Source organism: Ceratotherium simum, chromosome 20 (genome assembly GCF_057802395.1).
Source record: "Ceratotherium simum simum isolate JZ-2026a chromosome 20, ASM5780239v1, whole genome shotgun sequence".
In the NCBI taxonomy this organism is placed as follows: domain Eukaryota; kingdom Metazoa; phylum Chordata; class Mammalia; order Perissodactyla; family Rhinocerotidae; genus Ceratotherium; species Ceratotherium simum.
This window is the reverse complement of record NC_141919.1, coordinates 19,251,788-19,277,547: the sequence shown is the minus strand read 5'-3', so window position 1 is coordinate 19,277,547 and position 25,760 is coordinate 19,251,788. Positions and strand designations below refer to the sequence as shown.

Genomic DNA, 25,760 nt, shown 5'->3' with positions numbered 1-25,760 from the left:
ATCCCCTAGTTACCGATGCTTTAGGTCTCATACCTGCTCCATGACCAGGTATTGGTGGGCCCCTCACTATAGCCGTGGCTGACTGCATCTAGGTGGAAAGGGTATTCAAGTGTTGTTAGGAAAAGAAAAAGGACCTGAGCAGTCAGGAACTAATCAGTCTTTACTAATGACCTCAGGGAACTTAAATATCTCAATCTATAAAACTCTACTGAGAATGGGCCCTCCTCCCCGACTTAAAAGGATTCCTAAAGGGCTCTACCAATGCAATATGTGCACATGAGTGCTTTAAAAACCATAAGGCACCTAGAAAATGTGAACATTTCATTACAATGATATGAACTTGAAGGGAAGTACGAAAACGCACAGTAGTAGATATAAACCTGAGGAAAATAAAACTAAAAAGCCATCATAAAATGTAAAACATCAGAGCTTTTATGGGTTTTGCTCATCCTAATATAGCATCTGCTTCCTAGATCAATTTTTCTTCCAAAATAACTTGCAGGACTAGTAAACAGAAAGGCCTTATTGATAGGATTTAATGCAGTACAATAATTATTTACAGTAGTAGTAATGTATGGATATTTGTTTATTCTGAAAAGACTTTTTTTGCATTAAAAAGCATATTTTTCACCCCAACGCACCCAGAAATCAAATGACCGGTCAGATGTTTTGAGATTGAGAAATGTATTCTAACGTGCAGAAGGGACCATATTTTCAAGTAGTGTTTTTGTTTGTTTGCAAATTGGTAGGCTTCTCTTTGCCTGAGGAATCAAGTTCTGAGATAATTTATTCCTGAGCAAGCTGAAAAATCAGTCAGCTATCAAGACAGTTAATTTCTTTCGGCCATAAATCTTGAATTCTCTTAGTTCAATTTTCATAATTGGGTAAGTCAAAACATTTGCAACAAAAATTTGTAACCAGAAATACACGTCACAAAACATGTTTCCTTAAAAGTTCTAATATAACAACAATGTGAATGTAGTTAATGCAATTGAACTGAATACTTAAAAATGGTAAAATGGGGGTCGGCCAGGTGGTGTAACAGTTAAGTTGGTGCGCTCTGCTCCGCTCTGGTGGGCCGGGGTTCGCCTGTTCGGATCCTGGGCACAGACCTATGCACCGCTTATCAAGCCATGCTGTGGCAGCATCCCATATAAAGTAGAGGAAGATGGGCACGGATGTTAGCCCAGGGCCAATCTTCCTCAGCAAAAAGGAGGAGGATTGGCAACAGAAGTTAGCTCAGGGCTAAGCTTCCTCAAAAAAAAAAAAAAAAATGTAAAATGGTAAATTTTATGTTCTGTATATTTTACCACAATAAAAAAAAGTTGAAATACACTATTAAAAAAGTTCTGATATAAATAATCTCAATTTGGCTTATTTCCTTACCATAATAAGAGTCAGGCTAATGACTTCTCTTCCACAATTAAGGTCAGAGTAGTGATAACTATGCTCATATCTTGGTTCAGAGACATATTTCAGGTATGTTTCTGACACTGAACAGTGAACCTCCTCAGGTTCATTCAAGGAAATCCAACAAAACTTTTTAAAATCAAATTATGAATTATGTTATTAATAGACAACAATCCCAGTTCAATTGGTTATTCATTCTTACATTTAAAATGTTCTGTTACAGCTCATTTTAAATAACAATTTTCATAGTTTCTGTATTTCAACCTTCATAAACATTAGCTACTCCTTGTCTCACATCACTCTCCATGAGGAGAGAACCAGGAATCTGAGACATCACCAGGTGGGTGGTGTGGGTGGAAAGTCTGGTAAGAAGGAGACAGGAAAAGGAGAGAAGTAGAGGCGTGACTGAAGAAAAGCCCTGAAGACAGAAATGCTACATGGACTTTCTGTATTGAAAACTTCCTCCCTCAGAGGGCCACCTAACCAACCATGAATAAATTTGTCTTATATAATCCCCTTCTTCTTTCAAGATGATGTTTAGAGCAAATGTGTAAAGCACATACTCTGAAGGGAGTAATGTAGCAAAGATCACAGAGGTATGATAATACAACTCTCAACTTATGAAGGAACCATGACCATCCTGACATCATACTGAAAGGAAAATATGAAAAAAGGAATCAGTCTCTTAGATGCTGAAGAGAAATGTGACAGATTACTTATACAGTTATAAACAGACTCTCGCAGCAAGCAATGCCATATACATGCATTATTTAGGGCAATGGTTTTCCACCCTTTTGACTTGGAGGACCTTTCTGCCTTTGAGACCCCTCAGTCTCTATTCATTCCTGGATTAGGGCCTGGTGGCAAAGGCTTATGACCCGCTTGACCACATCCCTAGTTTCCCAAGGAATCCGAAGAGATATTTTATGTAAATCTAGGGTTTTCACCAAATATAGTTTGAAAATCACTGTCCCCTTATACTTTGCAGATAACATAATTTGACAAATTTTTCTAGTAGTATACCTCCAAAGACTTCCAAATGAGCTAAAAACATTTCCATGGTCGCTGAAATTAACAGGGACTCCAAATGAGACACATTCAGCTGAACCCATGTCATATTGCTATGCTTGGTTTCTCAGAAACAGTCAGCTTTTGAAAATTATTCAGCTGATAATTAAAACACACACATTATTTGATATTTTCCAGTATCTCTGAACCTTTAAGACAACTATATATTACAGCAACTCAGATAACTTCTTGTTCAGTGGAGATTTAAGAATAATTCTTAAACCTTTGACTTTATCAGTTCACCATACACACCTAGAGAGACAGGTGACCTCTAAAAAGCCCCACACTCTCATAGTACCACATCAAGATGCAATATCTACAAAGCAAAACGTGCTCTGTCTAAATCTCAGCCCAGTAAACTGAACAAATGTATTCCACGACAATCCCCTATATAGCTGATTATTAAGAGTTGTGTTCAGTTTCTAGCACTTTCATTTCAGTTTGCCATTGCTTGCTCACCAAAGCAAAAAACCTGGAGTAAAACTCCTCTCCCTGTTGTGAGCAAGTCATTTTCATTAACATTAAATTCACTTCTCATGTCTCTAGAAGATTTTCACTTTGACAGATAACTTTGAACTGGAAACATTATAAGAAATAGATAAACAGGAAAGATCCAGTGAAGATGGCCAGAAAAATCCTTACACAGGATTTTTTTATTTTTTATGTACTAGTCTTTAAAAAGTAATCAAAATTTGCCATTTTTGTTTAAGAGTCATCCTTTTAAGATTATTTGGGAATGTGACCAGAATACTGGGGAAACTAACACTCCACATAAGCAATGAAGAAATCTGGCATTTTCTGAGAAACTACTCCTTTGTTTTCTCAGAGTAATTTACTGTCACCATTCTCTACAAAACAGCCTTCCAGAACTAAAGCCTGGCACCATGAAAGCAGTTTAAGTTTACTTTCTCTCAATATTTTATGCTCATTAATGAACCTTCGTGGATAGAAAATATTATCATATTCTTCTAGAAATAAAAACAAAGTGATGTGCATTATACCATTTTTGGCTATGAAATTTAAGTATACATATTTAAGAAGTCTACAAAGATGATCCAGGATATTAACATTATAGAGAGGTGACAGTTTTGCCTAATCCATTTACTAATATTTCTGTGCTATTTCTGACAGTTTATCTCTTCCTAAATCTTAAAGCCTCAGCCCGCAATTTCATAACCGAGAGAAGCAATATTTTCTTAATGAGGATAAAATTAAGATGTCAACCAAGCCTTCATGTAACTAATCTACTTCCTTCATCTGCCTTTCTTCCAAATCCAGTAATGTTTCTGCCTGTCTAGGACAAGTTGACAAAAGGGGCTGAATGAACTTGGGCTGGCTGAGCTTCTACACCTGGAGTGCTCCTAATCATGGTGAGTAGAGTTCAAGAGTTCTCCAACTTTCCAGGAGCTCCCTTTTAGTTTCTACCCAGAGCTCAAATCATCTGGATTCTTAAGGATGCCTTATAGACTACCATTAACTCTACAAAATCATGAGGTTCCTTCATAGTCTTCTGTGAAGAAATATCATTTCTTCACTGTTTTATACCCCAATTCAGCAACCCTAGGTCTGATTTGCATGTGTTCATATACTGTTCAGGAACTGCCATTTTGTACCTTATGGCAAACCATCTACTAACTCTTTTAAGAGAGCTGGGTTCAAATTTCCATATTTTCTTTTCTACTACAGCATTTCAGGAAACTCATTTGGCTGACACTTATGCCAAGGCACTGTGCTAGGTGTCAGGTAAATTAGACGTGTTCTCTTCCTCTGGGAGCTGGCAAGCCAAGGAGAGAAACAAAGAATAAGTATACAAGACAAGTTAAATAATGCGAATATAAGCAACATCATAAGGCAGGACATAGTTCAAATATTATTGCCAATGATAGGTTTACCCTGGTGTCCTCTTATTCTCAGAAAGGCACTCTGCTTTCTTGCATAGTTTTATTTTATAGATCCTCTTAGCCTTCTCTATGACTTTGTATTTTACAGGTGTCCCTTCTCTTTTACATCATCATCCTCCCTCCCGTGTGGTATCACTCCTGTCAGCACACAAACATGCCCTGGTATTGTTCATCTTAAAAGAAAAAAGTTACCTTGACTGTATACACCCTCCCAGGTGTCCATTCCATTTTTTTCGCTCTCTTGTATGTTAAACTTCTCAAAATATCGAGTACACTACCTCACCCATTCCTCAGCCTACTCCAATCTGGCTTCTGTCCCCGTTACTGTAACGAAACTGCTCTTGGCAAACCCACAAAGAATCTAAATTACCAAATACAGTGGGCTCTTTAATATCCTCATCTTTCTTGACCTATCTCAGCAGCATTCAACCCTCTTGGTCACTTCTTTCTTAAAAGACCCATCCCTCTTGGCCTCTGTGATGTAATTACCTAATATTGTCTGCCTTTCTCTGTTTCCTTGGATAACCCTCTACTAAACAGATCCACAGAGTTCTTTCCTGGACTCCTTGTCATCTCTCTATGCACAGTGATCCTAATTAACTTCATTCATTCCCAAGGCTTTAATACCATCTATAAACTGCTAACACCCAGATCATCTCTAACTCTGACCTCTCCTCCGGACTCCAGTCACATATATTCCACTAATCAACTTGATACCACCATCTCAAAATCAGCATGTTCAAGACTGGACTTTTGACTTTCCTCCAAAGCTTGTTTTCCTCCACATCTTCATGATTTCCATGAATATTATCATCCACCCAGTTGCCCAAGCCAGAAACCTGGGATCCTTTCTTGATTCATCTGTCTCTCCACTCACACGCATCCCAACTGCCAATCCAATTGTTCCTACAACTCAAATACGTTAGAAAATCAGTCAATTTCTTCCCATCTCCACTGCCACCAGCCTGGTGCAGGCTATCATCATTTCTCACTGGGCTTTCCACAGTAGTCTCTCACTTCCTCTCTTGTCCCTCTTCCAACTATTTTCTACAAAGCATCTGGAGAGAGTTTAGCAACATCTATCAGCACACATCATTTCCCTGCTTACAACTCTTTATGGTTTCCCACCATGATTAGAATAAAATCTAGACTTCTTACTTTGACCTACAATGGGCTACATACATAATCTGGCCCTATGCTCCTCCCCAGTTTCATCTCTTAGCTCTACCTCATTCTCTGGCTGCAGCCGACTGGTCTGCTTTAAGTCCTCTAACACACCAAAGTCTTTCCTGTTTAAGAAGCTTTGCATGTGCTGTTCTCTCTACCTGGAATGCTCTAGATTTTCCTCCACCTTTAGATTGTAGCAGTTTAAATGTCACCTCTTTGGAGAGGCCTTCCCTGGCCTCCCTCCAAGATCATACTCCTGTGCCAGTTATTTCCTTCCATTGCACTCTGTACTTCACAGTTATGTTTTATTGGCTGTGTCTCCCACTAGACTGTGACCTGCACAAACACAGTGGTGAGCCTGGCATCTAGGACACTGCCTAGCACTTTATAAGCAATCAACAAACCTTTCTTTAATGAATTAGTCAGCTTTACAAGAATATAAGAAATGACACAGCCATACTAGGGAGATCAATAATCTCTCCAGCCCTGCCAATTCTTTTTTTATGTAGGATGTTTTTATTATTATTACTGTCTACCCTAGGCCATGCTCAACCATAGGGACTTTCACATATTACCTAACTTGTTTTCCTCAATAAATTTTCAAAGTAAGGATTATTCAGCAAACTGTACATATCAAGAAACTGAGGAGCAAAAGAATGTTCCAAATCTAGCTCTAACTCCAAATCTTTTGAAGCCCTTGTTGATTATACACAGAGCTGCCTTCATGGGGTGAGACTCATTTAGTCACACAGAGTCCCATGCCTTGTTTAATGCTCTCTTGTTGCCCTCTTGAAATCTTCTTAATAATTTCTGAACACGAGCCTTGCATTTTCATTTTGCACTGGGACCCACAAATTCTGCAGCTGCTCCTGACTGTACCACAGGTTTCATTGTGAAGAGCTTCCTAAATTTATTCCTACCAGCTTGGCATTTTCTTACTCAGAAGAATTTAGATTCTAAGTACGCTGGGTGATTTACCACTGTGTTCACAGTTGTAAACCATTTACTAGTGTTAACGAAAAGAAATTTCCAGACCTAATCCCGGAAGCAATTCACTATTTTGTCTTCTCTATCTTGAGAAATGTCTGCTTATCTCCTTTTTATGTCTGTCATTAAATCTGACCTCATCCTTGAATAAAAGATTACCTTTCCACCTCTACCCTTTCCAATCCCAAGAAACTGGATTATTTTAGACACTCTTGGTTTAGAACCCAATCAAAGGCTTTGTTTAATAAATTATATTTCCCTTGTTGCCCCATTATTTACAAACTCACTAAAACCACAAACAACCGAATTGATTGAATATACTTTAGAGCAATAATGTTGCCTTACTCACTATATATTTTTTTCTTAAGAGACAATGATTCTATCCTGTACCATGGAGACTTCCCAACACTGTTAATGAAAGTGATGATGCTCACTTGTCCCGTAGCCTTCTGTATCTTACTCTGAAGTTTTTACAAGTTGGTGGTTCTCGAAGTGCAATGCCCAGACCAGCAGCAGCAGTGCAGCCACACCTGGGACTTTCCTTTAAGTGCAAATTCTCAGACCACGCCACAGGTCTGATTATTTAGAAACACCGGAAGCTGGGGCCCACAGGGGGTGGTTTAACAAGCTCTCCAGGTGATTCCAATAAATGCTAACGTGGAGAACCACCACCATAGAAAACAGTTATTAAAATAGGAGTATCCAAATAAGAGTTTTCATCTAAATCACCTGGGGATCTTTTCAAATTATACCTTCCAGGCCTTGCCGTGGAGATAGAAAGCCTACAGACAGGGTGTGGCCAGTCCAGCAGTCTGTGTTTTAAATAGCTCCCAGGTGATTCAGATGGCCAGCAGGTTTGGGAACCCTTCTCTACCACAGTGGCTGTTTAAAATCAGTTACACGTTCAAGGAACAGTTTTACTATTTCATCGTTGAGTTCCTTCAGAATTCCTGGATTGGTGGACTGGTTTTTTTTTTTTTTTAATCTCATTGATGTATCTCTACAGAGAATAACAAATTTAATCCAAAACTACTTATTCTGATGCTTCTGGCATGTTTTAGCAAACAATTTGCAAGTGAAACAAGCCTAAAAGTCTTGCTTAGTGAGAAACACAAAACACACAAGCAAAAAAAAAAAAAAAAAAATAGCAATAACAAAAACAAATTTATACTCTCTCGTGGCTTCTTTTAACCTTTGAGCACATACTGAATTCATCATAATTATCAAATTGCCCCAGGTTTCAATAATTGGCTTCTTGACTCAGTTTAATATAAAGAACGTTTTGAAGCAGATTTAATGAGCTCTTTACTGAGGACCTACTATGTGCACAGTACTGTATGTTATTGGTTAATTACGTCTCATCATAGGCCAGAGAGAAACAAGGATGAGAAAATACTTTGACTAAATGTGCATCTTCACCATCCTCCCTAACTCACTACTCCCAAATTTTTATATTCTTCAGAGGGATAAGAGTCAATTTTTTTTTTCTGATAGCTCATCTGTCAATCTTTGCTCCATACTTCAGGAAAGTGATAGGTAAAAAAAAAAATAATAAAGGAATAATTACTCTAAATTTTCTTCCGTTTCCTCCATTTTTTGTGTGTGTGTGTGAGGAAGACTGGACTTGAGCTAACATCCATGCCCATCTTCCTCCACTTTATATGGGACGCCACCACAGCATGGCTTGACAAGCGGTGCACTGGTGTGCACCCGGGATCCGAACCTGCTAACCCCCGGGCCGCCAAAGCAGAGAGCACGCTTAACCGCTTGCGCCACCAGGCCAGTCCCCATTCCCTCCATTTTTAAGAGTATAGAATATATATATGATTTTAAATCTAAACTCCATGACATTGGGCAAGTTACTTAATACCTCTGTGCCTTAGTTTCCTCATCTGTAAAGTGGGTACAATGAGGTCATTATAAGGAGCAAATAAGTCAATATATGTAAGCCTCACAGAACAGTTTCTGGCACACTGAGTTCAATATGTTTAACTATTATTAACATTCCCATGTCCCTGCTCTTTGCACTTTAATCTGCTCTTTGCAGCTTGAATCTGCAAATCCACATTTACCTGTATCTTAGAACCCAAGCCCAAGAGCCCATGTCATCTTGCCTCCAACAAAACTTGCTGTCCTAGTCTTGATTTTCTGCAATATTTACAGTATATACTGGAAAGCCTCAAGTTGTTTTTTAACTTCCTGTGCCATTCTCTATTTGTTACACATGTCCTCAATTTATGGTGTAAGGGGAACACAGTAGACATAGCTTTGGAGTCAGATAGACCTGGGTTCGAATCTTTATCTCCTCTCCTCTCCTCCTGGCTCACTCTGCTCGTGTCTTTGGCCTTCTTCTTGATCCTCAAACACTCCTCTGCCTCAGGACACTTGCACTTGCTGTTCTCTCTGCCTGGAACATTCTTCCCTAGGGTATCTCCATGGCTTGTTGCCCTACTTCATTCTGACATCCAATCAGAGGGGCTTTCCCTCCAGCTAAAATAACACCCCCTCTCATTCTCTACCTCCCTGCCTTGCTATATTTTTCCTCATAGCACTTATAATCATTAGATCGTTCATTATCTGTTTATTTGCTTGTTTATCTTCTGGCAGCATTCACTAGAATATAAACTCCAGGAGGCACGGAATTTGGTAAAATGGGAATGATGCTTACCCAACCAGGTTGTTGTGTGGACTGAATGAGATAATGTATATAAAATATAAAACTTTTATAAATATAAAAAAGTCTAGCAAAATGCTGAGCCCACAGCAAATGCTCCTTTTCTCTCTTTTCTCATGATAACAAATGAAGAGGGTGGGCATATTTTGCTTCTCTTATATCCCTACCACCACTGTCATCCCCCACAATTGGTATCCCAGAGACCTGAGAAGAATGAATGAAAACTCTTCAATTTTATGGTCATTATTTAGATTTGAAGCATAAGTCAGCATGTCCTAATTAGATTTTTAAATACACTTGGTTGTGAAAACATAGACACATACTTCTTAGGTGCACACAGGGTAAAATTAAATAGGAGCGCTTGTTAAACGGATGTTTTGAGTGATTTTTCTAGTTAATCATCAACTCATTTTCTTTCACTCATTGTTATTGAACATCTTGCTTCCTGATCTTAAATGCAGTTTCTCGCCTTAATAAGTAGGAAGCACAGAACATAAATCCATCTTTCTCTTATGTCTGAGCACAACATCTTGGCTGAGGGTCATTGTTATGGACACCAATTCCCATTTAATATAATTGAAGATATTGAAGATACAGCATATTGGCCTGACTCTATTCTGACCTCCAGACAAACCAAGGTAATTAATTACTTTCTCTCAAATTAAACTCCCAGTGAAGATTCTTATTTCTCTTATTTGTCACATTTTTCTAATAGTAGCTTACACACATACACAAACACACACATAAAGAGAATCTATTTAACAAGCATTCTATATTCCATTTTAACTCGAATTTACAGTTTTCTAGATCTGCTTTTGATTGATATCCCACAAATGAAATGACCAAGTTTATTTAAAACTTCATAGGTAAATGATTCAACATATTAAAAATAATAAAATAGTCTTACAATCATGCAAATACAATTATATTGCCCTCTTCTCACCCAACAGCAGTAAGAGAAGTAACATCAATAACAAATTATCATGTTTTTCTTTTTCCATTCAACAGTTTATTCCTGGAACTAAGCTTGTTTGCAGGACTGCTGACAATATAGTTTCATTGCTTTCATTATTCAGTACTGCCCTGACTTAGTCTCACTTTAAGCCACCTCCAAGAACAAATCACTTTTGTGAGGAAAAAGACATAACCTCTGTTTATGCTCTTTTAGTCATCTTACCTCTATCTCACAAGTCAGCAGAATATTGAAAAAAAATTAAAGAACTGTTGCATTTAAATTCTATCTCTACCATTTCCCAGCTACCTTGGTTAAAAGTGACTTGACTTCTCTGAAATTTAGTTTCTTCATCTGTGCTTTGGGCATCCAAATAAAACCCACCTCAGGATGATGTCGAGAAGATCACATAAGAGATCATTGAAAGTGCCTGATATTTAAAAATACCAAAATAATAAAATACAATCCTTGTCCTAAAGGAGACCCTAAACCAAAAGACTGGTTTATACTGTAGGTACATCTAAGATTCTTTTTCACAATCAGACATTTTCCCCAGGAAGAGGAAATAACACCCAGCTTTCCAAAGGTTTTACAATGTGTATGATTCACAAACTATGCGGTAATACAATATCTTGTGAATTACCTCACTGCTCAGATTAATGCAGGACCATGATGTTAACATACCAGCTTGGTTATCTGTCTCCATCAGTGGACCCAAAGGCACCAGTTATACAGTATGGTTGCAAAAATACTTTTTCCCTCCCCAACTGTGCTTAATGGGTAATAAGACAAAAGTAGGACTTAGCCATTATTTATCACCGGTTCCTCCTGCATTCATTTTTGATAGTCTATTCATTGGGAGTAGGTGGTCTTCATAACATGAATTAAGCTCTTGTTTTAGTTACTGTTACCACTGCGTTCTACAGTTACATCCGATAACTCCACGCACCTTTTAAACAATGAACTCTTTTTGTAGCTGTAACCCACATCATTCCCACTTTGTCCCAGGCTTTGGTAATTTGAATCATTATTGTTTATTTTTTAAAGAAAACTAATTTCATTTAGTGCTAGAGTATCTAATACTTTGAAATGCTTAAGAACTCCTATTCATTTCCCACAAAATGGCTGCCAATAACTCAGAACAAAGGAAAGCAATTTTAAAGTCTATCTTTTTGCTCAAAATGGGTCTTTACGTGAAGGGACGACTTTGTGATAAAAAGTCAAAACAAATGGGAATAGATTTTATTCTGAAACCAGCATCCACACCGGGCAATGGGCTGGTAACAACAAATGTCTGACAGGTCCAATTCTGCTACTTCCCTCAATAATTCCTGAAGGGCTTCTCTATGACAGACTTTATAGAGACAACAAAACAGGAACAAAATGAATAGAGTTTACTTGTCAATTACCTTAAACTTAATCACATATACAAGTTGTAATAATTAATAATACATAGCTATAATCACAGTAAAACCCTAAGTCAGGAATGATGGAGGGAAATGTCTCCATCTTGAGTCAAGATCCAGATCTTTTGTCTTTATCTTGGTCCTTTTGCCTTGCTAAGGACCTGGTCTTCAGCTGTCCCTGGTTCCTGTTCCGTCATTCACTGGTACTTTTTTGCAGCCACTAGTAACCAATTGCAGAATATCTGAGCTTTCATAGCCAACTACCTGCATATAGTCTCCACCAGTTCTATATCTACAAACATCTCTGAGAACATTGCCCAGATGTGCAACTGACTGCTGTAGATACATAACCCAAGAATACCTGCCTCAAATCCTACAGTCAGCCTGCTTTTCTCTCTCTCTCTCTCTCTCTCTCTCTCTCTCTGACTCTTGACAGGAAGATAGCAGCTCCAGGCCAGGGTGCCTCTCACTCCATGGCTCTCTGCTCTCCCAATCTAGAGGCCTCACACACCTTGGAAATTTCCCAACTGTCTTCCATCCTCTGTGACAGATGTTCTAGAGAAAACAAACTACTTGCTGCTTCCCTGAAGTTTCACAGTTTAATTGTTCATTGCTCAATTTGGTGTGGCTTAGGCAATCACAGTCTGGTACTCTAGGAAATTATTATTGAGGCTGGCTCGGAGGCATAGGGGTTAAGTTCGCGCATTCTGCTTTGGCGGCCCAGGGTGCACCGGTTCGAATCCTGGGTGCAGACCTACTCACCGCTCACCAAGCCATGCTGAGGTGGCGTCCCACAGAGAAGAGCTACAACTCTACAACTATGACACACAACTATATACTGGGGCTTTGGGGAGAAAAAAGAAAAAAAAAAAAAGAGGAAGATTAGCAACAGATGTTAGCACAGGGCCAATCTTCCTCAAAAAAAAAAAAAGGAAAATTATTATCAACTACTGTTTTAAAGATACACTACTTCCTTTGACATAACTACTTCTTCAGTTGTACTTCCAGTACAAAACCAAATTCAGTAATTTGGTTTTTCAGGTCAGAATTTGTTTTGTTTAATAGCGATCATATTACAATATATAAAGGTATCATATTAATATGTTTTACAACTTAAATTTACACAGTGTTATATGTCATATATATTTCAATTAAAAACAAAAGAAATAGGCACGTTTTTTAAAAAGAAGGAGAGACTCAACTTCTCATCTTATTTGACCTTAGCATTTTGAAGATGCTATCTAATGCTATGTGCTCACTTGGTGCTAATTATTCATCCTTCTTTCTTTCATATTAACAGTGATTTATAATAATTATCTATTGTTATAATGATCATCTATTGAGTAAAGGAGACAAGCACTTATATGAAAAACCAGATGTCGGGGCCAGCCCAGTGGCACAAGCGGTTAAGTGCACGCTCTGCTGCGGCGGCCCGGGGTTCCCCAGTTCGGATCCCGGGCATGCACCGACACACCGCTTGTCTAGCCATGCTGTGGCAGTGTCCCATATAAACTAGAGGAAGATGGGCATGATGTTAGCCCAGGGCCAGTGTTCCTCAGCAAAAAAAGAGGAGGATTGGCAGATGTCAGCTCAGGGCCGATCTTCCTCACCAAAAAAATAAATAAATAAATAAAAACAGATGTCCTTAAATAACAGAAAAAAGTGGTAAGAGCCCTATTTAAAAAGTAGTTGTAATTCAAAATTTCAAGTTAAGGGTTATTTTCATTCATTAAGAAGAAAAAATCAATAAATATTTGCAAACTAGTAAAAATTGCTTTTTGCAACATCTATATAGAAAATATGAAACAAGATATCCGAAAAATTATTTTGCCTGTACAGCTTCAACTCAGTGAATCAAAAACTGAAAATTCTATCATTTGTTCATGGGTCCAACCAATTGATTTTCTCACTCATTTGACCATTCTTACCAAGCTTTCTAGTAGACTAATAATATAATTAAGGCTATTTTAATATACTTATAAAATGACATAGTCATAATATATCATGTACTTATAATTGCTAACCATATACCTAATATGCTTATAATATACCATGTTACATGTCAAGTTATAGTTTCATCCCTCCCACCATCATAAGTAAGTCTTCTAGAAGTCTTTTCCACATTTCTTTCTCCTGTAGCATTTGAGGCTTTATCTTGTACAGAGTGGGTGCTCATTAAAACCTATGTCAAAATAAAACATTCATATCCCCAAATCTACTGACTATCCACTGATAGGAAAGGTAATTTCCACTTCTACCATCATCACTATGAATTCAACACTCAGAAAACAAAAGAGTGTAAGTTTCAGTATGCAGAATGAATAAGTTCTGGAGATCTAATGTGCAGCATGGTGACTATAGTTAACAAAACTATTATATACTTGAAATTTGCTAAGAGAGTAGATCTTACTTGTTCTCACCACAAAAACAAAAATGGTAATTATGTGAGGTGATGGATATGTTAATTAGCTTGATTGTGGTAATCACTTCACAATATATACTACATCAAAACATCATATTATACACCTTAAATATATAAAATTTTTATTTGTCAATTATAGTTCAATAAAGCTGGGAGGGAAAAGGCTGGAAAAAACAGTGCAGTGAATCCTCATCTGTTCTGTTCCTTTGTTTGCAGCAGAACCTCATTCCAAAGAGATGAATATTTATCATGGATTTAAAGGCATCTTAGAAAGGATCTTGCACCAGCATCTTCAAAATCTTGTCTAGTAAAGATTTAACAAATCAAACAACGATATCTTAATGGCTGTGATAAGCAAAATAATGACCTCTCAAAGAGATCCACATCCTAATCTCCAGAACTCGTGACTATGTTACTTTACACGGCAAAGGGGAACTGAGGTTGCAGATGGAATGTAGGTTGCTAATTATCTGACCTTAAAGAGATTGCTCTGTATTATCCAGGTAGGTCCAATGTAATCATAAGGGTCCTTAAATATGGAAGAGGAAGGTAGAAGAGAGGATCAGAGAAAGCAATGTAACAATGGAATCAGGAGTCAAGGAGATGCAACTTTGCTGCCTTTGAAGAAAGAGGAAGGAGCCAGAAGCCAAGGAACGTTGGTATCTTTTAGAAGTTGGAAAAGGCAAGTAAATGGATTCTCCCCTAGAGACTACAGAAAGGAACACGGCCCTGCCAACACCTTGATTTTACTCTAGAGAAACCTGTCCGACTTCTGAGCTACAGACTGTAAAATAATAAATTCATGTTGCTTTAAGCCACTAAGTTCATGGTAATTTCTTACGGCAGCAGTAGAAACCTAACACAATGCCCAGGACTTTTTTTAAATCCTGAGAGCAAAAACTTTAATAGAGAACTAGTTTGACAATATATTTTTACATATTCTATTTCTTAATGACAATTTAATTGGCCTCCACAATAAATGGGCCAAATATTTTCTGACAGTTAACTGAACACACTGACCCAATTAAAATCTAAGTCCTGACAGTAAACTAATAGATCAATGCCACCATATAGCTCCTATTATTATTATTAGTTCAACTTTTAAAAACTCTCAAGCATTTATCTTGACTATACTGTATGAATTATAACTCAGGGTAAGCAAATAGTTGATGAGGGAGGTTCCTATTTATAAAACTATTTCAGCTAATAAATGAAAAAGGAAAGATAGAATTGTATTGTTGTATGCGATTTGCTAGTATTTTATTGAGGATTTTTGCATCGATGTTCATCAGTGATATTGGCCTGTAATTTTCTTTTTTTGTGTTGTCCTTGTCTGGTTTTGGTATCAGGGTAATGTCACCTGAAATTTTTACAATGTTATAAACCAATGTTACTGCAATAAACAAAAAATTAAAAAAAAAAAAAAAAGATAGAATTGTAATGTCACCGATTTGCAATGTCTTAATGAAGCAATGGATCCTGGCCAGGAATCAGCAAACTCCAGCCAATGGCTAGATCCAGTCTGTAGTCTGTTTTTTTCTTAGTCTGTGAGCTACGAATAATTTTTACATTCTTAAGTGGTTAAAAAAAAAAGATCAGGGAGCCGGCCCAGTGGCGTAAGTGGTTAAGTGCGAGCGCTCCACTGCGGAGGCCCGGGGTTCGCCAGTTCGGATCCCGGGTGTGCACCGACGTACCGCTTGTCAAGCCATGCTGTGGCGGCGTCCCATATAAAGTGGAGAAAGATGGGCATGGATGTTAGCCCAGGGCCAGTCTTCCTCAGCAAAAAGAGGAGGATTGGCAGATGTTAGCTCAGGGCCGGTCTTCCTCACAAAAAAAAAAAAAATCAAAAGGAGAATAATATTTCACACTGTGTAAAAACTGTATGAAATTCAAATTTCAGTGTTTATTTATAAAGTTGTATCGAAACACAGCCATTTCTATTTATTTACACAATGTTTATGGATGCTTTTGTGCTGACAGCAGAGTTGAGCAGTTGTAAGAGAACTTATGGTGCACAAAACCTAAAATATTTACTATTTGGCCCTTTGCATAAAAAGTTTGCCAACCCCTGCTCTAGGCAACGATCATCAATGGTAGCTAATACCTAAAATGAGAGGCAACCAGAATACCTATGAAGTATCCTTGCCAAAAAAATCAAAACTGATCAAGGCTCCTGGTCAAACTACCAGTTCACAGAAAATACAATGGACAGAGGAACATGTTAGATAACACCACTGGGATGTATTCAGCAAAAGAGAATGTTGGAAACTCTACAGGACAAATTTCTTTGACAAATAATTTTCAATAGAAAAAAGAAGATCAGGAAAGGGAACCTATAGACTAAAAAGGACAAACAATTATAATTTGTCAATTATGACTGGATTCTGATTCAAACAAACTATGGGAGAAAAACAGAATTATGAGAGCATCAAGGAAATGTGATCCTAATTTAATATATGGGGGTATTAGGAAATTATTAATTTGTTTAAATTTCATAATAGTGTTGCAGTTTTAATAAAGAGTCCTTATCTTTCAGATATTTCTTAGATGAAGTGATATTTATCTGGTATTTGCTTGTAAATAATCTTGTGGGGAGGGAAGAAATAGAAAATAGGGGTATAGATGAAAGATTTGTCATGATTTGATAATTGTTGAAGCTAGGTTATGGGTACATGGGGTTAATTATACTATTCCCTCTACTGTTGTATACGTTTGAATTTTCCTTAATAAAAGTATATTTAAAAGCATTCTTTCCCAAAGGTCTCAAGGTTCATGAAGAGAATAATTTTATAACTATAATTTATTTCAAAACACAAAGAATTCAATGATAAAAATACCAAAAGCAAAGAGTATCATATATTTCAATATGATATAGATTTCACATTTGTACCTCCAACTGTCAAATTCACCTCCAGTAAAAACATAGAATAATGGACATTGCAGGGACCAGGATCTACTGTGGAAAACAATCTTCTTGGAGAGACAAGCTGATTTTATTTTTGAAAGCACTTTTAAAACCAGAAGCACAATACAAACAACCATTAGCCTTATATTACATCTTGGCTGTAACCAACAACATTCTAATTTCAGAAGAATTAAAGACCACAAACAACACTTCCCCATCAAACAAAGGCAAGTTCTGCTTTTGACATTTGTGAAAATACCTCTAGTTAACACCAATAGTTAGGTAACTTTCCATTTAATAGTACCTCTTGCCAGACACTGAACTAGCTACACACATCAATACACTTAACGTTCACAATTCACACTGGGGACAGGTATTCCCATCCTCATTTTATGATGGAGGCTTTAAGACACAGAAAGATTAAATTGCAAAACCAGTTAATGACCTGAGTCAGACTGGAAATCAGGTCTGTCTGATTTGGATGTCAACACCGTTCTAAAACAGAAAGCCAGCACCACTCCCCTTCAGGCCCTTGCAAATTCTGGCTCTGTTCAGAGGTTAGGATCTGGACAAGCTGACCTTTCTCTGGTGCAAAACAAGTCTAGAGAAGAAGCCCTGGTCCTTATGTCTGCCAAAGAGCAAGGCCAATTCCTGAGTCTATATCCTGTAAAAGGTATTTGCAAGTTAAGAACCAAAGAGACAAGTACAAAAATGTTCACCGAATATTGTTTGTAATAGGAAAAGAAAAAAAAAAAAGGAAATAAACTAAAATTTTGCCAGTAGAGAAATGAATAAATTACCTGTGGTATAAACATATACTGAAATAATATGCAACATCTACTTGTAACACCTTGATATACCTCAAAAAATATAACATTGCATGAAAAAAGCAAATTGCAAAAGAATATATACTATGCAACACAATTCATGTAAAAATTTTTAAAGACATAGTACCACACTATTTACACATCTTTATGAATACATAAATATGTAGTAGATATTTTTTAAAAAAATAAACCTATATGAGAACAATGAACCTCAAGTTCAGAATATTTCTTACCTTTGGGGAAGGATTCTAAAGAATGGTTGAGGGGATATTTTAGGTGTATCTGTAACATTTTACTCTTTTAAAAAGATACAAAGAAAATATGGCAAACTGTTACCCTTGGTTTAATGTGTGTTATGAGTATGTAGATTCTTTTCATAATATTTTCTATTTTTGTATATGAGACAATTAAATTTTAGATTAAAATAAATACAATAAATACTTTTTATTTATATATATATATAAAAAGAACACGAGTGAATCTTAAACAATGGGAAAAGAAGAATTCTCCTAATAGAATTGGGGAGAAAAGAGTTATAGAAATATAGTTCACTAAAGGCCACACAGCTAATAACTGACAGAGCCAGGATTCCAATCTAGATCTGCTTGATTCCAAAGCCACCATACTGTTCTCTAAAATCAATTCAGATTTTCCATGGAACTCCCAAAGTAGAGATGACCTGTGTTTAAATTGAGCCTCTTGGGAAAATGTATCCAATAGAGCCCTCCCTCCTAATCTCACCATTATAAAGTTCACTTCCAAGGAATTCCTAGAAAAATCAATCTTTGGGGAGGACAAACTTAGCTGGTTATTACCATGAATGTGTTCCATTTTGTGTGACAATTTTGTGGTTGAAGTTCTGGTTTTCTAGAGAGGCATTTTTAATGAGTATGCAATCCCATAACACTGAATGCATGGATTAGCAGCTTGTCACGTCAACTCTGAATTTAGATAACCATCTTCAGGATGACTGAAGTAGTGATTCCCACCTTTTTGAAATCTGAGAAACTTCCCACATCCCTTGAGATATTTGGAAAGATCAAAGTATTGAGATATTTAGAGAGGTCAAAGGTACAAAGTAACATTGCAGCAATCTCTGAATTATTAACAAAAGTTTTCATAAAAATATATATTTTTTGCATGATAACTTTGAATTATCACTAACATTATAGACTAAATATGTACTGAGTAAAACTTGCAAAAGAATCAACAATCAGGTCCAATTTCCACCAGGCAAGTCCGTAAGACAGAGAGGGCAGAGCCAGGTATGAACAAGAAAAATAGGTTTTCAACTCTCCCATAAAACAAATCCCAACTCCTCCAAGTCTCTCGACAAGTTTCATTACTATTCTCTCTTCCTGCTTATTTAAACCCGCCTTCTTTAATAAGTTCTTCCCCCAGCAAATAAATATGCTCAAATCTCTCCATCTTAGGGAAAAAAAGAAAAGAAAAATTCTTTTGCCTCTATTTCTCTTTCTCTTCACAGCTAAGAACCTAAAGTCTATTCCTCACATTATTAGAAATTACTATTTTTATTAATGTGTTTTTGGTCAATTTATTCATTGAACAAGCACCAGGCACTGTTCAAGGCATTTGGGTAAATCAGTGGAGAAAACAAAGATCCTCATCTTTGTGGGCTCACATTCTAGCTGAAGTGGAGCAACAGACAATGACATATGTGATGTGCCCAGCAGGGCACCCGGCACGTACTAAGTACTACTAAGCGTTTGTTCTTATTTCTCTTCCTCACCTGCCTTGCCTTCCATTCCCTGCATTCAAGTACCTTTCCTCATGAGTCAGTTAAAAAAACTCTCAGAAAGGTATGATTGCACTCTTCCCAAATTTCCAAATCCAAACAACTCTTTTTCTTCCCCATCTTTTAAGAATCAGGCACCAAGTCTAGGAAGTTTTTTATCTAGACTTCCCATCCTCATCCCTCAAGTGGCATCAACTACTTTAACATTTTCTCCATTGTATTCTGACTATAAAGCTAGACTGTGTATATCTCTGTCTTGTTGCTTTGCATATCTCTGCCTCGTGTTAAACCATCGGTTCTACTAGAGAAGTTCTCCAGTACTTACCATCGACCTAACACTTCCCAAGTACTCAACGAATGTTAGATGAATAAAAGTTTCTTTAAACATTGTTCTCTATAATCCTTTCATTTTTGCTCTACCAGCCCTCCTTTGGCTTTGCCAATGAAAGAAACAAAAAGTAAAGCCAACGCACAGACCATCACAGCTGGTCGGAACAAATGAATATAATGTTTTGCTACTATTTATAAATGATTTTTAATGATTCAATTGTTTTTAAAGATCTCAATAAATAATTGCAGGAGGAACTGTTCTAATATATTTTGGAATAATTGAAAGTACATTTAAAACCATCACCATACAAGGATATTTTACTTCTCAAAATTTAAAATATTTGAATTACTCATTTGCCACCTAATATATGCATGGCCTTCTGATTAAAGACGAAACTAAATTAAATTTTTAATTCACTATGATCAATGAGAAAAAACTCGTTGTTATATTAACTACTAAAAAAAGATAACATTTCAGAAATGCTTAAACAAAATGGATCGTTATCAGAAAATGGCTTTTTTCCCATCAAAAAACATCACAGTAACAAGAGAATCCATCTGTATTCCTGAGCGATATGACATTGTCCCCTTTTTATTTTTTTAACACAGTGAGTAAAAGGCAGTAGAAAAAAATCAACCTGTCAAGAAATGGTTTATTCAGTAATGGACTAGCACTGCAGGGGATTCATTCTGCTTGCACCAGGAGAGCACTTTGTGTAACAAGAACAAACTATTAAGGGTTTAATGACATTGCAATAGCATATTAGACATTGAAAAAGAAATGAAGGTTCTCTTCACCAAGTTGCTATTGTTTCTACCACAGCCACCACAGGATCTACCACCCCCGCAATCATTAATTGGGCAATTGGTAGGGAGACGAGTTTTTCTGACTTGAGCACTGCCTCTGACTCAGCTTTTCCTCACTTATTTTAAGATCCTGAAGAACCCAGCTTTTGGCAGGAAGAACTGGAAGTCACCCACTAGGTCCAAGAGGGGCAAGTCAGCCTCAGAAATGGAACCACGTTTGTTCATGGAATCCCCCTGCATGCAGAGCATCTCAGACAGCTGTGGGAAGCGTGGATTTGGTAACCAGCAGAACCAGACTTGTCTACTTTGCAGCACTGCTGTTTCTGCACACTCACTGTTGTTTCTATACACTCTCCATGGCTCAACTGTCTGCACAAGGTGTGATGTTCCGTGGTTGGCACCTGCTGATAAGGGTAATTACAGCATTAGTGGAAGCAAGCATGCCATCTAAGGTTGAAAAACAACTCTAATTACAACTCCATCATTTCACTCCCTCAGAACTCTTTCTTTTTTCCCTTTTACACAGAGCTTACTTAGAGATTAAATTAAATCTGCATCTATCTGAAAACAAGCCTTAAAACAGTCGTGGGACTAGAGGAGGAGATCACCTTTCAAAATTAAAAATACATACACGCCGAGGTGAGCATTTGATATTTGTAACACCAGAGGGCACCTGCTGAATCACCTTTTAATAGATTTCCACGCATTTCTGTGTGAATTAAAACAAATAATAGGAATAACAAGAACAGTACTACAAGAAGTATGAAATCCACACTGAACAGACTAGAAGCAATGAAGTTTTAAGTTACTTTTATGCCTATTGACCAATTCAATAGAGATATTATGTAAAACATTAATATCCAGAAACTTAATTTGATATCCAAAATTCAAATATATAACTTTCATACTAATATAACTATAAAATTGATATAAAATTTCTTTACATTTACCAAAAAAATAGTTTTTAGTTTTAAAAAATAATCTATGACCCACTTTCAGAGAGGAACAAATTCCAAGGAATGAATATGATTAAATTCTACTTCACTCTATCAGAATTTTAAGATTTGGGGTATAATTTGAGTATCATAGATTACTGGATTACAACTTGCATTGTCGGGGCCGGCCCGGCTGCATAGCGGTTAAGTTCCCGCATTCTGCTTCAGCGGCCCAGGATTTGCCAGTTCAGATCCTGGGCACAGACTAACTCAACACTCATCAAGCCATGCTGAGGTGGCGTCCCACATAGAATTGCTACAACTATACAACTATGATACACAACTATGTACTCGGGGTTTGTGGAGAAAAAAGAGGAAGATTGGCAACAGGTGTTAGCTCAGGGCCAAGCTTCCTCAAAAAAAAAAAAAAATCTTCTCTACTATGAAACCTTTCCCGCTACCCCCACATTCCCGTCTCCCCCTTAAACTAATGATCTAAACCAAATAGTCACATAATTTAAAAAAAAAAAAAAACTTGCATTGTCAACCATGAAGACTAAAAACAAGGAGAGAGAAGAGTGTTTCTTGAATTACAAAAATAAAAAAAAAAAAAACCTTTTCAAATCAGCAAGGATTGATGTGCTAGACACACTCACAACTGTGGCCTAGAACTTGAAAACACACCCTTTAAATGCCATTGTGAGGACTCAGCACAGCTGCCCTTTCCTCCAGCTATTGCACAAAGATAGTGGTGCTCTGCCTGGTGCCAGAATAGAAGCAGACCCCAGAGAGCTTGGCAGGGATGGCACACACCATCCTACTCTGGCCTGCGATACTCCATAAAGAACATCAGAAGACCATTTTCTGAGGGTCAAAGAGATTCCCAGAAATGTAACTTTTTGATTTCTAATAGTGGTATTAAAATTATGGGGCCAGCCCAACCTCTAAGACATCTCTATAAAACCCCAACATACTTAGTGATAAGTAGGTAGGAAATCTAATCACCAAGGTTGATTCAAACAGATCTCCACTACACTTCACACACAGAAACACCATGACTCAGATCATAGAGGAAAAGTACTTCTGGATAACCAAGAACATAGCAGTCCTCTCCTTGCTGAAGAAAATCTCTCCTATTACCTATGATGTGTGCATGCTTTGTTGTTAGTGAAAAAGAAAAATAATGCAATCATTCCCATTGGGGACAGAGTCATGGACTGAATTGTTCCCTGGGAATAACTTTAACTGGAAGTGATTTCATGACTCTAAGGAGAGTAGAGAAGAAAGTAACAAAGGCCACATTAATAAAACAACGATATAACCATTTTATACACTCAAAAGAAAGAAGAAAGATGTAAGAAAGCGTCCATGTTCTATTATTAACTAAAATTTTCTACATTTATCTATTTTGTCTTCAAAGAAAAGAGTAAAACACTCATGTGATTTTTATCAGGAGGACACCACAATATTTCTGAGTATGATACAAAATGTATAAAATCCAAAGTCACATCACGGAATATCTTATTTATTCATAAGAATAAGTAAGAAGCAGCATTAATCATATTAACTGCTTTAATCACTTCCTAATCTCTATAGTTTATGCTATTTTTTTACATGAAATACAAGGAAGGTTGAAAATAGCACCAGCTCACCTTAAGAGGGAGAAGAAATCTTACTCCGAACATTAAAAACTTTCATAAGCATATCTGCTGCAAGCATTATTATTCCCTCCCTCCTGTTTGCATAAATAAGTAGTGTGTCTCACTTACAAATGAAGTCAAAAGTCTTTGTTAACAATTAATGGAATCAAACCTTGGTTACAAACAACCATCCCAGCTCTAAGATTTACAAAACCTCATTCTCTTTGATAAAACAAACAAACAAAAAACTCTGATCATGAAAATCATGGCTAGGAGCACTTAGATTTTTAGAACAAAATCAACATCAATTTGCCATGCAGTGTGAGAATAAGCACAGACTTTTGCCTTAACTGGTTTTTACTGAATTACTAATGTTTCAATCAACAAGTACTAAAGAGAAATAGAGCACCATCATCACCCTTAGTAAACAGGAGGACTCGGTTACTCTTCCAGATGTCTTCTGGTTGTCATGGCATCCTATTATGTCCTCTCTCTCTTGCATTTTTATTCTAGGTAACAAACCTGCAAGCTATTTAACCTAATTAATAGTTACATGAAGATTTCATATGCTCCTGATATAGACTCTGCACACACCTGTTGAACAGAATCAAAGAAGCTGCATAAGAAGTTACTTAGAATAATACTTAGACTGTCTAATAAAAGGGGGATAAAATTAATTCTTAGTTCATATAATTGACATAAACCAGAAGTCATCAATTTTATATTTTCTACATAATTTATTTCATAAAAACTTATCTTGAGAATAATATTCTCCTTTTTAAAATATTTTCAAGTCTATATTTCTAAATAAGTAATATTTCAATGTCCAAAATCAAATTAATTGTATCTTAAGTGTCCTATATCCATATTTAAATCAAAAACCTACCTATAAAACACACTAAATATTACAGAAAAACATTTCAAATTTAATAACATTCTCTGCTAGTAGTTTTTGTGAACAAGCTAACAAAATAAATACACCAAAAATTTTACATGGTTATAATTCATTCTGTTGAAGTAATGTTTTAAAGATCCTGCTTTTTAGGGATTTTTATCCTTCAATGACGACCCCTCAAAAGCAGAGCAGGATATCATTATTCCTGCTATGAGATACAATTCTTATGTCCCATCCTTTCTTTTAATTAATTCAGTCTCTCTTCACCATGCAGTATCTGCTGTCAACTCTTCCATATGTAAAACATAAGCATACACACACACACACACACACACACACACACACACACGCTGATGTTCTTAATGTTTTGGAAGTTAAAAGTGATATGCTCTTCCTCCCTACGAGCAACAGGAGGGCTCTGCACTCTCTTGTAAAACAGTTCCCTCTCTCTAGGCTAAAGGAAAACATAATATTTAAATACCAAAAATGCAAATGCAGCTAAAGTTTTAAGGAACTGTACTTCTTTACACACATATGCTGCCTATATTAATTTCACTTGAGTGCTTTTATTGCACTAACTAGACTTTGAAGAGGAGCTGACACATGGGAGAACTATTTTCTGAACGCTGTATATGTTAACAGCAGGATTGTAAGCACCTGGGATATTCTTGCAATTCTTTGCATGCAAATGACATCCTTCAAATAATTAAACGCACCCATTAACATAGAGGAGGTGTGGGCTGGAAAAGAGCAAGTGTTAGCGTAAAAATATGACATGCCCTTCCTATTTCACCCTCATTCAGCGGATGCCGAGTACCTTCGAATACGCTGCACAGAGAGACCCCCGGGGCATACACATGAGTCACAACAATACACTCGACAACATCTCACACGCTCTGTTAACTGCAAAACTCTAATGATCTGATAGTGCGCCCCTCGCCTCTCGAACATGTTTTCCATTTTTGCAGAGACACCAGAGACGTCAGGAGACTCTCCCCTGGCTGAAGAAAAGGAAGTCGTTCCTTCCTGCCCCTCCTCACAGCCCCCAACACTTCCTTCATTAGAAGCGGCTCCACAAGTTCCCTGACTGGAGCCCCTAAGGAGGCAAGTTCAGCACCATGGAAAGGGCTCGAGTTGCAGGCGGAGGGAGAAGGGGAAGGAGAGACCCAGGGGCTGTCTCTCCGCGCCACTCACCGGCGTCTGCTGCGACTGGAGTCCCGAGCGCTTGGTAGACCCCTGCTTGGAACTTAACCTTTTCCACGACTCGGCAAACCTGCCCCGGCTGGCGCTCCGGCTGCGCCTGCGGCTCTCCGCGCTGTCGTCGCGCTCCGAGCAGCCCCTCTCCAGTTCGGCCGCATCCCTCCACTTCTTCCCCATGCTAAGTTCTCCTTGCTGGGCCGGGCAACACCCCGGCGCCGCCGGGCGCTCTCGCTCGCTCCTCTCGCCGCCGGGTCTCACTCCAGCCTGCGCGCAGCTCTCTGTTGGAGCCGCCTTTGCCTCCGCCAGCTCCTGCCAGAGCCCTGCGCTCCGTTACCGCCGCCGCCACCAGGCTGCGCTTGCGCCCGCGATTGGCTCAACTGTGGGCTGGAGCTGCGAGCGCCACCTGCGCCCGAGCCAGCTTCCTTCTGCGTCCCAAATTGCTCTTCACTCCTAGAGCGCCGCCTTCCCTGGGGGGCGC

At 37.7% G+C, this 25,760-nt stretch overlaps 1 protein-coding gene across 6 annotated transcripts in view; it reads right to left on the bottom strand.

The window, feature by feature from the left end:
* The window catches only part of TRPM3 (transient receptor potential cation channel subfamily M member 3), an 806,860-nt gene extending 781,401 nt beyond the window's left edge, over positions 1-25,459 (bottom strand). For all 6 annotated transcript variants that reach the window (XM_087444495.1, XM_087444496.1, XM_087444499.1 and 3 more), the window contains exon 1: positions 25,277-25,459. In XM_087444495.1, the coding sequence (XP_087300621.1) occupies positions 25,277-25,459 (183 nt within the window). The remainder of the gene's footprint in view (positions 1-25,276) is intronic.
* Between the last annotated feature and the right edge of the window lie 301 nt (positions 25,460-25,760).